This window comes from Zalophus californianus, chromosome X, assembly GCF_009762305.2.
Source record: "Zalophus californianus isolate mZalCal1 chromosome X, mZalCal1.pri.v2, whole genome shotgun sequence".
Taxonomy (NCBI): Eukaryota; Metazoa; Chordata; class Mammalia; order Carnivora; family Otariidae; genus Zalophus; species Zalophus californianus.
The window spans coordinates 88,466,177-88,479,170 of NC_045612.1; the positions used below are offsets into that span (position 1 = coordinate 88,466,177).

A 12,994-nucleotide genomic window follows, 5' to 3' on the forward strand; every position below is an offset into this window, starting at 1 on the left:
TTTCTTAGTCTTGCCTTTTTCTTTTTTTAATGACTTTGACAGTTTTCAAGAGCACTAGTCAGCTATTTTGCAGAATGTACCTCAACTTGGGTTTGTCCGTTGTGTTTTTGTGATTAGACTAGAAGTTATGGAGGTTATGGTATTTTGGGGGAGAATACAAGAGAGGTGACTTGCCCTGCTGATCACACTGTATAAGGGGGCCCATGATATCAACGTGACTTATCACTGCCAATGCTGACCCTGACCGTGTGGTTTTGGTGGGGTCTGCCAGGTTTCTCCACTATAGTTTCTCTTTTTCCCTTTCTACACTCTGTTCTTTAGAAGTGAGTCACTAAGATTAGCCCACACTCAGGAGGAGGAGAATTAAACTCTACCTCCTGGAATGTGGAGTATCTACATATATTATTTGGAATTCTTCTGTAAGGAAGCTTTGTGATAGAACATTTCTAACACAACAGATCTGTAAAAGTCCAAATATTTGACAAGACACTGTTGGTAAGGCTGTATGGGAAAGAGGCATTTTCGTAGTGCTGGTAGGAGTGAAAATGGAAACAGTCCCTTGTGGAGGGGAATCTGGCAATAGCTGGTAGAACTAAAAATCTACCCTGACCCCCAGTTTTCCTGGAAATTTAATATACTAGTATACTTGCACACGTACAAAGGCATCATTCAACAGCACTGTTTATAACAGCAAAGGACAAGAAACAATTTAGAAGAGTCAGGAAAATTCTGTTTAAAAAAGAAAAGTCTAATGGGGGGGGAGGGGAAGAACCTCACCAAATATTAAAACATATTACATATAAAGGTGGAACAATTGAAACACAAATGGACAGATCAGTGAAACCGAACGGAGTCCACACTACACAATAACACACATGGAAATTTAGAGTAACCCAGAGGTTGCAACTCAAATGAACAGGGTGAGAATGGATTAGTCAATAAACACCAGGTTGCAATAACGGTCTGGCCCAGAGATCAGCAAACTACAGCCAGTGGACCCAATCCAGTCACCTAAATAAAGTTTTCTTGAACACAGCTATACCCATTCATTTACATATTGTCTGGGGCTGCTTTTAGCTGAGTAGTTGTGACAGAGACGGCGTGGTCTGCAGTGTCAAAAATATTTACTTTCTGGTTCTTCACTGAAAAAGTTTAAGAAAATAAAAGTTGTTTCTCTACCTCACTTCTTATACCAAGTAAATTCTAGATGAATCAAAAATTGAAATCCCTGAATAGAAACTGTAAAAGACATCAGAAAGAAAACATAAGAAAAAAATGAATCACCCCAAGAAGGGGGAAGGCCTTTCGAAGCAAGACGAAACCCTGAAGGCATTAAAAAAAAAAAGCCTGATAAATCTGGCTTTGTAAAAACTTAAAAACGGGTTAAAAAATACCATAAACAAATAAACATGTCATAAAGCAAGCATGGTAAAATGTTAATGGTAGAGTCCAGTGGATGGGTAAAGAGGTATTCACTGTAAAATTCTTTCAACTTTGCAGTATGTTTGAAATTTCATAATAAAATACTGGAAAAACACCATAAAGCTCAAAGATAATTAACAAATGGGGAAAATAAAATGTTTCTAGACATCTGGTTGGTTTCCAATTTTTCATAATTGTTCATTCATTTATTCATTCAACAAATATTAATGTAACATTTGCTATGTGTCAAGTACTGTTCTAGGTGCTGGAGACAATTGCTGTGAATAAAATGAAGTCCTTGTCCTTGTGAGCTTGGCTTGGAACCCAAATTATTTCTTTATGATAAATGCCTGGACAAGAAGTGGCTGGTATGAGTGACATATTTTTAAGGGTTTTTTTTTTGTTTTGTTTTGTTTGTTTGTTAGAGAAGGGGAGGGGGGAGGAGGAGACGAAGAGAGAGAATCTTAAGCAGGCTCCATGCGTGGCACAGAGCCCGACACAAACCTCAATCTCATGACCCTGAGATCATAACCTGAGCCGAAATAGTCAGATGCTTAACCGACTGAGCCACCCAGGCGCCCCCCCTTAAGGTTTCTGATATGAGCAATATGTATTTGCTTACCACAGTTATCCCTCAATAGGTGAACTCTAGTCCTCAGAATTTAAGAACCGAACAGCTGATAAATGTTCAGATGAAATTCTGAACTCTGACACTCAGCATCTAAACCAAATAATTTTTTTAAAGATTTATTTATTTACTTGAGAGAGAGAGAGAGAGAGCACAAGCACATATGAGCAGGGGGGAGGAGCAGAGGGAGAGGAAGAGAGAATCCTCAAGCAGACTCCCTGCTGAGCATGGAGTCTGAGGAGGGCCTTGATTCCAGGACGCCAAGATCATGACCTGAGCTGAGACCAAGAGTTGGCCACTTACCCGAGCCACCCAGGTGCCCCTAAACTAAATAAATTTGCATCCTGAACTCTTGCTATTTAAACCTGGGAAGAGAACAGATCTTTTACAAACAGACATTTGTAAAGGACACTTTTCATTGGCCACAGAGCACTTTGATGAAATACCTTCCAAAGACAGACCCTGTTCATAATACATTTCCACAAAGCTGGACTGAATCCTAATATATGAGGACCTCTGCAAAATGAATATATTTCTGAAAAACATAAACTGCCAAAACTGGCAGAAGAACGAGACAAAATGATTACAAACCCAGGCCCTTTCGAAGCTCAGTTTTAACAAGCTTTCAAGGGACAGATAATTTTTATACAAGTTTCTCCAATAAAGAGAGAAATGGCAAAAGCTGCCCAAATCATGCCATGAGGCTATGGTGACTCAGTGTCAGATGGATACTAGAAAAGGAAATCGTTAAGACCACTTTACTGAGGGACACAGATGCAAATATCCTAAATAATACAGCACCTAATCAAATGTAACAGTGTTTTAAAAACATACATATTAAATAATTTTTCTGCCAACAATGCATGAATAAGCATTAGGAAAACTCAAATTCAGAAGCATCTACAAAGCCAAGGACCTGTGCTCTTAAAACATACTGAGGCCATGGATGAAACAGAAAGACTTAGTAACTGCTCCTGAGTAAAGGAAACCAAAAATGCAAAGTAGCTCCGTGCAGTGTAGTGTGTGATCCTGGACAGGATCCTAGATTAGGGAACCAATGCCATAAAGGACAAGGGATGACATCCAAATACGGACTTTTTAGAAGATAAAAGTACTGTTAACAATGTTCAATTTCCTGATATTCAGAAGTGTACTATGGTTACAAAAGAGAGAGTCCTTGCTCTTAGGACATACGTTCTGTCATGCTTAAGGGTCATGTCAGTCACTAACTGAAATGATACAGGAAAAAAAAGTTGCCTATATATATATGTATATACGTAGATATATATCTGCGTCTCTATATAGAGAGAGGGATGGGGAAGAAGGGGATGGCGAGGCATATAGGTAAGTAAAATAAATGTGGTCAAATGTTTACAGTTAGTGGTTCTGGGGAGAAGATACACAGGAGTTTACTGTACTTGCAACTTTTCTGAAAACTGGAAATTTTTTTCAAAATAAGAAGTTATAAACATACACACCATGATCAAGGAAGGTATATCTCAACAACGGCAAGGATATAATTTAATGTGATTTGTGAAACTGATGGACAAAAGGAGGAAAAAAGCATGTAATTACGAAGTTCGATTCTCATTTCTTTTTTTTTTTTAATGTTCATTAAACTCAACACTGATTATTTTTTTTTAAAGATTTTATTTGACAGAGATAGAGCACAAGAGCAGGGGGAATGGCAGGCAGCGGGAGAGGGAGAAGCAGGCCCTCTGCCGAGCAGAGAGCCCGATGCGAGGCTTGATCCCAGGACCCTGGGATCATGACCTGAACCGAAGGCAGACATTTAGCCAACTGAGCCACCCAAGCACACCTAATTTTTTTTTTTTTTTAAGATTTATTTATTTGAGAGAGAGAGCGAGCACGGTGGGGAGAGGGAGAGAGAGAATCTCAGGCCGACTCCGCGCTGAGTGCAGACCCGATGCGGGACTTGATCCCAGGACCCTAAGATCATGACCTGAGCCGAAATCAAGAGTCGGATGCTTAACTGACTGAGCCACCCCGGTGCCACCGATTCTCATTTCTGATCAATCTTGACAAACTAAGATTAGAGAATTTCCTTGGTTTATGAAAGGCTACATTCTAACAGCCTACAGCACACATCCAATTTGATGGCTAAGCAGACGGGGCTGCCTATCAGGCCGGGACTGACTGCTAATGTCTTGCAGATGTCCTTTATGAGACAGAAGTGTCTCATCTATCTGCAGATGTCCTTTATGAGAAAGAAAATAAACTACAGGGCGCCTGGGTGGCTCAGTTGGTTAAGCGACTGCCTTCGGCTCAGGTCATGATCCTGGAGTCCCGGGATCGAGTCCCGCGTCGGGCTCCCTGCTCAGCGGGGAGTCTGCTTCTCCCTCTGACCCTCTTCCCTCTCGTGCTCTCTTTCTAATAAATAAATAAAATCTTAAAAAAAAAAGAAAATAAACTACATTGTTTAAGCCATTATTCTTCAGATTTTCTGTTACAACCTGCCAAAATGAATCTTATTTTGTGTACCCAGTATCACTGACACTATTTAATATGGTACTAAAGTCCTAGACAACGTTATAAGTGAGGGAAAAGAAGTGACAGAATTGATTTGCATACAGCACGATCAATTACTTAGAAAGACTATCAGAATCAACAATGAATAATCAGAAATAACAAGAGAGTACAGCAGGGGTAAGATAACTTAGAAAAAAATCAGCAGCTTTCCTCTACCCCAGCAAACACAAGCTTGGGAAATGTAAAAGAAAATAAGACGTCAATGAAAACTATTGAAGCACCTAGGAATTACACAAGACTTCTATTTTCATTTATTCAGATTTGAATGTCACTCATTCATTCATTCACTTTAAAGTAGGGCTTGAACGCACGACCCTGAGATCGAGACCTGAGCTGAGATCAAGAGTCAGATGCTTAACTGACTGAGCCACAAAGACACCCCATAGATTTATTTTATTTTTTTTAAGATTTTTATTTATTTATTTGAGAGAGTGAGAGAAAAGCATGAGCCAGGGCAGGGGGAGGCAGAGGGAGAGGGAGAAGCAGACTCCCCGATGAGCAGGGAGCCCAACATGGGGCTCGATCCCAGGACCCTGAGATCATGACCCGAGCCGAAGGCAGATGCTTAACCGACTGAGCCACCCAGGAGCACCTTGTATGTCCTTTAAACGAATTTTAAAATATTCTCCATACAGGCCTTGGATGAGATCACCAATTAACAAAGATGACAGTTCCCCCCCCAATTAATATATAAATTTGATGCAATCTTAATCAAAATTCTTGACTGTTTTTGAGGGACTTGATACATTTTTTATAGAAGTCCCACAAATGGCTAAAATCAACTTTGATAAATAAGAGAGCAAAGTGGGAGCTAAGAGATTCTAATAAAGCCATAACAACAAAACCAGTAAGGTTCTGGCATGAGAATTAAGCAACTAGACCAATGAAACAAATCAGATTACTCAAGACAGATCCACGTACATGAGGGAACTTGAAATGAGATGACGTTCTACAAATCAATAAAGAGAGAATGGACTATTTAAAAGGTACTGGGAAAACTGCCTACTATATGGAGGAACACAAAACCAGAACCTACCTTATACCATATTCAAAAGTGTACTCTTAAATGTTATTAAAGATCTGAACGTGAAAGGGAAAACTATAGAGTGAAAACAATCTTTGTAATCCAGAGGCAGGAACAGAGGTTTCTGAATGCACAGATTACAAGACAAAAAAGTGATGAATCTTACAGGTACCCATCCTGAGGGAATCATTAAGTAAAAGGCAACAGGCATACACCATGGTGTCCTTGGGACCAATTAGGAGCAAAGCACTAATATACACATGGCAATGGAGACAGATCTTAAAAATGCAGTGCTGAGTAATACAAAGTTCAGGAAACAGAAGGAAAACCGTAGCTCTCTGTCATTTGTATAAACTGAAAACAGGGACACTCAAAACAATGCCACATATTTTAGACGGATACATTTCAAACAGGACAGCTATTGGAATTGGAAATAAAAAGGAAAAAAAAATATGGCAAGAGAAGGCCCTGCAGTGACCTATGACAGAAACCCACCTTGAACTGAAAAGGTATGATTTAACTTAAACCTCTGCACTCGAGGTCTTTTGAAAGCCAAAAGAAAGACAGTGACTTTATTTGGTTATAAAGTCTGAAGGAAGTATGTCACCTACTCAAACTCAGAAACTGCCACAGAGCATTTCCAGAGAATACCACCCAAAACTTGAATGCTTTCAAAAGACATTTTTTTAAGAAGACTGAATAACACTAGATGATGACCCCATCTCAAATTTGGACTCGCTCTTCAGAAAACATTTTTAAAGGGGGGTGGTGGAAGAAGAAACCCTTTGTAAGACATTTTAAAAAATTATTTCCCCCCTGACTTTCTATAAATCTACTGACTCTGTTCAGAGGCTTTCTGGGAGCATTAGGTCTACTTTCCTAGGCACTCTTAATATGTCAGGAATAGATCATCTGCATGAGAATCAACTGGAGTGATCTACCAGGATGGTGAGGGTTGGCCCAGGATCTCTGTATTTTACCAAGTGTCCCAACTGTTTCCTGTTCATACCAGTTTAAAAATAACCACACGGGGAAAAAAAAATAAAATAAAAATAACCACACGAGAGTGTCCCATTCTAAGACAAATATCCTGCCGGCTTCAGCCCACCTTGTCCTGAAGTCTCTCACTATCTGACCTGGCTTGCCCCATACTTATCCTGCACAAATGCGTGACTCTGAAAGGACCGCTCCCACCCATCCCTCCAACCCAAAGCTATAGCCCACACCTCTCCCCTGAGAATCCACAGGCACTTACAACCCATCACCCACCTGCCACACACCTCTGCCTCTCCTCCTGCAGTGGCTGTCCACACCTTGGTGAATATGAGTCACCCAAACTGGAAATCTGGACCTCTGCCTCCATTCCTCCTTTTCTCTTGATCCTTTCCCAACTCCACAACCAACCATGGCACCTATCAAGCTATTTCTTAGTCACCTGTAAACTGTGTGGTCTCTCTTGTGAGACCCTGAGGAAGAAGGCTGCAGTCTTATCTGTCTCACTCACCACTGCACTGCCAGAGTCTAGCACAGGTCCTGGCTCACAACAGGTGCCAAGTAAATGTCTGCTGAACAGAAACCAATCATCTTGCTGCACTGTTTCCTCTGCCCGGAAGTCCCCTCCTAGCACCTTCCTAGACCAATCCTTACACGGGGATAAGCCTAGGATGCTTGGTAGGGGTGGGAGTGGGTAACTCACCGTCTTTCATACTCCATGTCCTGATAGGGCCTGCGGGGGCTGCTGGGGCCCCTCCTCAGCCGCTGGCTCCGTTTCACTTCCCAGCCACCCCCGCTGCTGCCACCATGATCTGCCAGCCTGGGTGATGCCTCCTGCAGGGACTCTGGGGAGAGTAGAAGGAAGAAAGGGGTCAAGGCAGTTGGGGCCTCCTTGAGAAACCCTTGTTGTCAAGGCTCTCTGCTGTCCCTTAGCCCAGGGACATTATTTCCCAACTTCCTGGTGCTTCTGTGGACCAGAGTGGGAAGGCAGCCCCTACCTGGCCGGCTCCTTCCTTTCCCCACACACATGAAGCTACAGCCCACAGCCCTAAAATAGCAAGGCCACGGGTGCCTGGCTGGCTCAGTCAGTAGAACATGCAACTCTGGATCTCGGGGTCATGAGTTCAAGCCCCACACTGGGCGTAGAGCTTACTTAAATAAAATAAAACAGAAACAGCAGGGCCTTCAGCAGAGAGGGAGCATCCTGCAGAGAGACCTGGTGGTACCACCTATTCTGTGATCACGGCTCTGCCATCTGAGACTGGTAGACAAGTCTGAGCCTGGAGCTACCTGCCCAGGGGGTTCTCGGTGCTGGATGATTTGCCTAAGATCAGGCACATTAGGCACGGAAGCAAGACTTCACAACAGGAGTTGCAGGCGCCCACCAGGCTCCTTCCATGGGGCCCCAGGTGCCATTTCATCCTCCCAACAAGAGGCTGGCTGCCCCCTACAAGACAGCAGAAGACCACGAAAGGCCTAGAGGGTAAAGGGGCTAACTTGGCAGGGAGACAGCTGACGCCTCCCTGGGCTCCGGGCCAACACAGCTTTGGCCCTCACTCTGCAATTGGCTCAGCCTCGAGCCCTGTCTCTTATGCGCCCTGTCTCTTATGCGCAGCCAGGTCCCAAGGTGGTTCTCTCCCCAGGGCTCTGGGTCCAACTTATTCAGAGGCAAAAAGAGCCCTTTTGAGGCTGTTCCCAACCCCTGTGCTGTTCTGCTGGGATGGAAAGGCAGTCACTTCACCCAACCCTCAGGGCTGCCCTGAGAACTAAGTAAGTCCCCAGAGCCACGTGACCTGGCCAGGGGTCACCAAGAAGTATCCCAGAATCTTCAGGCCCCACCCTCTGAGCAGGAATCAGGCAAAGCTAGGCAGTTAACAGCAGCTGCCCAACACTAGGTTGCCACCACACCTTTCCTCCATGTATACACACAACCAATTTTCTCTTCCTCCTTAAGCCACAGGGAACCAGAGCTGCCTGCTCCCAGATGGATAAGAGCTAGATTCACAACCAGGGGCCCCAGTGGATGAGAGCCAGATACAAAACCCTCAGTAGACTCTGGCAAAGAGCTCAGAGTCACACACGGGTATCCACAACAGATAGGGACCAAAGTCACAGACACGCACCCCGAATAACTGTGGGCCAAAATCGCAAGACAGGAACCCACAATGATTACAGGCCATAATCACACACTGAGGCCCTTTCAAAGGATGAGCGTCAGAGTCACAGATACGAACCCCTTCCCAAAGGGGCAGTAAAGTCATACACACATTCCTTGCGCTCCCTCCCCGCTAGCAAGTGGGTTGGTTAGGGCCAGTCCCAGGAAGACTCCCTATGGCTAAGGACCCCTCCCCATGGATAAGGACCGGAGTTACAGCACAGACTGCAAGGATAAAGACCAGAGTCAAAGAGACGTTCTTGTTCTTGTTCTTCTTCCTCCTCCTCCTCCCCCACCCAAGAATAAGGACCAGAGCCACAGAATGCTACCCGATGGATAGGTAAGTACCCAAGTCACACAGAGCAGATAGTACACCCCCTCCCCTATGGATAAAGACCTTAGCCCCTCCACGGATAAAGTTCGGTGTCGCAGACACAGTAAGCCACGGAAGCCCACTCCCATCGGTCCCTCCCTTCCCCCAACCCGCGTGCACCCATTCTGTGCCCCAATCGCGCACGCGCCTCCGCTCTCAAAAGTGGGGGGGGAAGACACCCCCTCCCGGGCTCAGGCCATGCACGCATCCCTCGGTTCCGCGCGTAGCCCAGGCCCACGTCCCGTAGTCCGCCCTCGCGCCTCCTCTCCGCACCCGCCCGCCCCCGGCCCCTTACCTCCGCCCCCACGACCAGCGACGACGCTCACCTTCTCGGCCCGGGCTGTCAAGGGAGGGCTCCCGGACATCACCTCGGCGCGCCGCCACCTCCTCCAACTCTCCCAGCTCAGCCGGAGCCGGCCCGCACCACCGCCAAGTCCGAGGCTGGAGGCAGAAGGGCGGAGAAGCGGGGAGGGGAGAAGCGCCAAGCGCGCTACCCTCCCCAGGAAACCCACTGCCGCCTACTCCCAGCCGGCCGCAATCACCAGCACAAAATGGCGACGAGGAGAAGGGAGCCGGCGCTTCGACCACCATCCACCTACTAAGGGAGCGCGCTCTGGCCGCCCTCGTCTATTGGTCGCCGGCCGCCGACGGACAGCCCTGGCCGGCTCTGATTGGCAAGTGTATGCCACCTCCCCATTCTCCTTGCGAACGCTCGCAAGTCGCGAAAAGGAGTAGCTATTGGCCAATCGCGCGAGGCCCGCTTTTTAGAAGCTTGGCTTCCTTCAAAGATGAAAGACAAGCGGAAGCTCCACCCCTTTCCCCAAAGGGTGAGGGAGATCTCCGTGCCATTGGCTGGGACCTGTATCCACCCAACTGTCAACGCTTTCTTATCAAGGAAATGGGCAGACCTATCAGCCAGAAATTCCTTAGCCTGACCGAGGTTAGGAAAATGGTCGCCCCGGGAGGCCATGACAGAGGGAAGGAAAGAGGGCTGCTCAGCGCTTCACTTCATTTGAAAACCAAATCCAGACTCGGGACCTATTTAGTGCAGCGGGGGCGGAGCGACAATTGTCGCGCTCGGGCCAACTGCAGCTGCGCATAGTCGCATTTCCGTCTCCGCCCCTGAGAGCCGGCAGCACAATCTGTCATGGCGGGCGGGCTGTTGGGGTTGTGCGCTCGCCGCTTTTTGGCAGTAGCGGCGACGCGAGGGCTCCCGGCAGCCCGTGTTCGCTGGGAATCCAGCTCGTCCAGGGCCGTGATCGCCCCGTCGGCTGTGGCTGGAAAGCGGACGCCGGAACCGACCGTACGCTGGCAGGAGGACCCAGATCCGGAGGACGAAAACCTCTATGAGAAGGTGAGAGGGAGTGGAAACGGACGCCAGAAGGGTCAATCGGGGGCCGGCGGACGGGGCGCGATAGAGGACATTCTTAGGCGGCTGAGGATTGCGCTGCTGGTGAAATCCTCGAAGACTTGGGAACTTGGCCTAGCTTGATTTCCTTCTTTGTCCCCTGGTAATCTTCAGTTCAGGGCCAGCGGCGAGATTGGCTTTATTTTGCAGACAGGTATCAAAACCTGAAGTGGGCAATGCTCAAAACACGTTAGAAGCAATATAATATAACGACAATAATACTAAACACCCATGTATAATAGTAATAATCTAAACACTCTGCGTACGTTATCTTATCTAATCCTCAAAACAGCCCTATTTTGAAGTAGATACTATTAGCATACCTGTTCTACAGATGAGGAAACTGAAGCATGAAGGTGTTAAGTGACTTGCCCAAACTCGCATAACTGAACGTGTGGCGGAATGAGGTCCGCTGTGCTGTGGTGATAGCAGAGACTCTGAAATCAGAATGCCACGGTTGGAATACAAGCACCGACAGTTATTCATCTTTGTGACCTTGGTCAAGTAGCTTAACTCCTTGGTGCCTCTTTGTAAAATGGGGAAAGTATGAGGACACCTTCTAGAAAATAAAATGCTACATCTGCCTCATGTAATTAAATGAGTCAAAGTGCTCAGAACAGCTGCCGGCACCTGGTATTCAGCATTAGAAGGTGTTAATCATTATTGCTACTTTCCGCCTCCCTGGGATATGGGAAGTTTGTGTATGGCACACAGTAGGTTCTTCCTCAGTACTGTCCTCTGGCGTGGATATACAGGATGCTTATTCATTTATCCATTCATTTTGTAAGTAAGGAGCCAGGGCCTGCTGTATGCCAGGTGCGGTTCAGGGCCCTAAGGGTTCAGCAGTGTGGAAATAAGATAAATCCCTTGCTCTCGTACAGCTTGTACGATAGTGGAGAGCACAGAAGATAAACATGTAAAATATTTGGAAACAGTAATATTGAGTGTAATAAGATAATGTGATAGGACCTGGGGAGATGCTACCTTGGTAAACTAATAACTGCTAGAAAGAAAGTTAAGCAAGATAAGTGGATGGGGAGTGATTTGGGGGTGGGGGTAATTTTGTTAGGTGAAACCATAGGAAGTTGGCAATATTCAACCATTTTTAACCTGTAAAAGTGGCAATTTCCTGTAGTTTAAGACAAGTAATGGATAAGGTGACTAGGGAATGCCTCCTAAGGGAAGTGATTATGAAGCCAACACTTTGAGTGAGGAGACAGATCTAGCCATGACGAGATCTGGGGGAAAGGCTTTCCAGGCAGAGGGAACAGTAAGTGCAAAGGCCCTGTGGTAGGAAGGAGGTCGACAACTCCTAAGACTAGAAAGAGGAATTAAAGGAGAGAGGGGAGATTGGTCTGAGGTGAAATTGGAGACCAACTTATGCAGTGCCAGCAAAAAGGCTTTTGTGGAGCCACAGGAAGCCCTCATTGACCTCTTCTTCTTCTTGCCACAGAACCCAGACTCCCACGGTTATGACAAGGACCCTGTTGTGGACGTCTGGAACATGCGGGTCGTCTTTTTCTTTGGCTTCTCCGTTGTCTTGGTCCTTGGCAGCACCTTTGTAGCTTATCTGCCTGATTACAGGTGCATGGGGGGTGTCCAAGAGAGTGGAATGGGTGGGGGTGGAGGTTGAAGGGGACTGTGCCAGGCATCCTGTTCTTTGTGCCAGTGGGGATTGGGGAGCTAAGATGGGGATTGGTGTCCAGTGAGGCTCCCTCATGTCTACCCCCGTGCTGCTGCCTCCAGAATGCAGGAGTGGGCCCGCCGAGAGGCTGAGAGGCTTGTTAAATTCCGAGAGGCCAATGGCCTCCCCATCATGGAATCCAACTGCTTTGACCCCAGCAAGATCCAGCTGCCGGAGGATGAGGACTGACCCATTGCCAAGCGGGGCTCAAGAAACATCACCTTCTCCACTCCTGCGTGTCATTTTGCCCTTTCTTCAGAGCACCTAATTAAAGGGACTAAAAGTCTGACTGGCTGGTGTTGGTTTTGTTGTGGCGGGGGGATGTGGGAATGGGGATGTCAGGTCTTAAAAGGCCACTGCAGCCTTTTCTCGGTGTTCTGGTTATCTGTTGCTGGGTAACAAACAGATTTAGGAGAGACTCCCTGGAAAGAAACAGCTAGAGCAAGTCTACTGAGCTCCATCTTCCAGAGCACAGAGAGACAGAGGGGGCACTAAGACTTAGTGGCTTAAGATGACAATTTAGTATTACCTTTCATGGTCCTGTGGTCGACTGAGCTTAGCTAGGTGGCTCTTCTTGGGGCCTCAGGTGGTTGCAGTCAGATGGTGGCAGGGGGGCTGGAGGCATCTTTAACTGGGATGGACATCCAAGGTGGCTTCTTCACTCGTGTGTCTGGCACTTCAGTCTTATTGCATGTGGCATCCCTCTCCAGCAGAATAGTCCGGGCTTCTTACAGGGTGGCTCAGGGCTCCTCTGGAT

General features: G+C 46.6%; 2 protein-coding genes across 6 annotated transcripts in view; one reads left to right on the forward strand and one right to left on the reverse strand.

Annotated features, from left to right (window-relative positions):
* RBM10 (RNA binding motif protein 10) overlaps window positions 1-9,962 on the reverse strand; it is a 29,477-nt gene extending 19,515 nt beyond the window's left edge. For 4 of the 5 annotated variants that reach the window (XM_027607331.1, XM_027607330.1, XM_027607327.1 and 1 more), the window contains exons 1-2: window positions 9,472-9,962; window positions 7,321-7,462 (exon numbers count right to left, since the gene is read on the reverse strand). In XM_027607331.1, the coding sequence (XP_027463132.1) occupies window positions 7,321-7,462; window positions 9,472-9,736 (407 nt within the window). In that variant the 5' untranslated portion in view covers window positions 9,737-9,962. Of the gene's footprint in view, window positions 1-7,320; window positions 7,463-9,440 lie in introns of all 5 variants that reach the window. The other variant, XM_027607329.2, reaches the window with a different exon arrangement.
* A 125-nt stretch (window positions 9,963-10,087) lies between these two features.
* On the forward strand, window positions 10,088-12,526 carry NDUFB11 (NADH:ubiquinone oxidoreductase subunit B11). Its single transcript, XM_027607397.1, has 3 exons — window positions 10,088-10,499; window positions 12,007-12,137; window positions 12,300-12,526. The coding sequence occupies exons 1-3, from the start codon at window positions 10,293-10,295 to the stop codon at window positions 12,424-12,426; spliced, it is 465 nt and encodes a 154-aa protein (XP_027463198.1). The 5' UTR covers window positions 10,088-10,292; the 3' UTR covers window positions 12,427-12,526.
* Window positions 12,527-12,994: the final 468 nt, after the last annotated feature.

Bases quoted from the DNA above. Each gene is read 5' to 3' on its own strand.
- NDUFB11 (XM_027607397.1), top strand. From the start codon at position 10,293: ATGGCGGGCGGGCTGTTGGGGTTGTGCGCTCGCCGCTTTTTGGCAGTA. The intron at 10,500-12,006 runs GTGAGAGGGAGT...TTCTTGCCACAG, and splicing joins ACGAAAACCTCTATGAGAAG to AACCCAGACTCCCACGGTTA. The intron at 12,138-12,299 runs GTGCATGGGGGG...TGCTGCCTCCAG, and splicing joins GCTTATCTGCCTGATTACAG to AATGCAGGAGTGGGCCCGCC.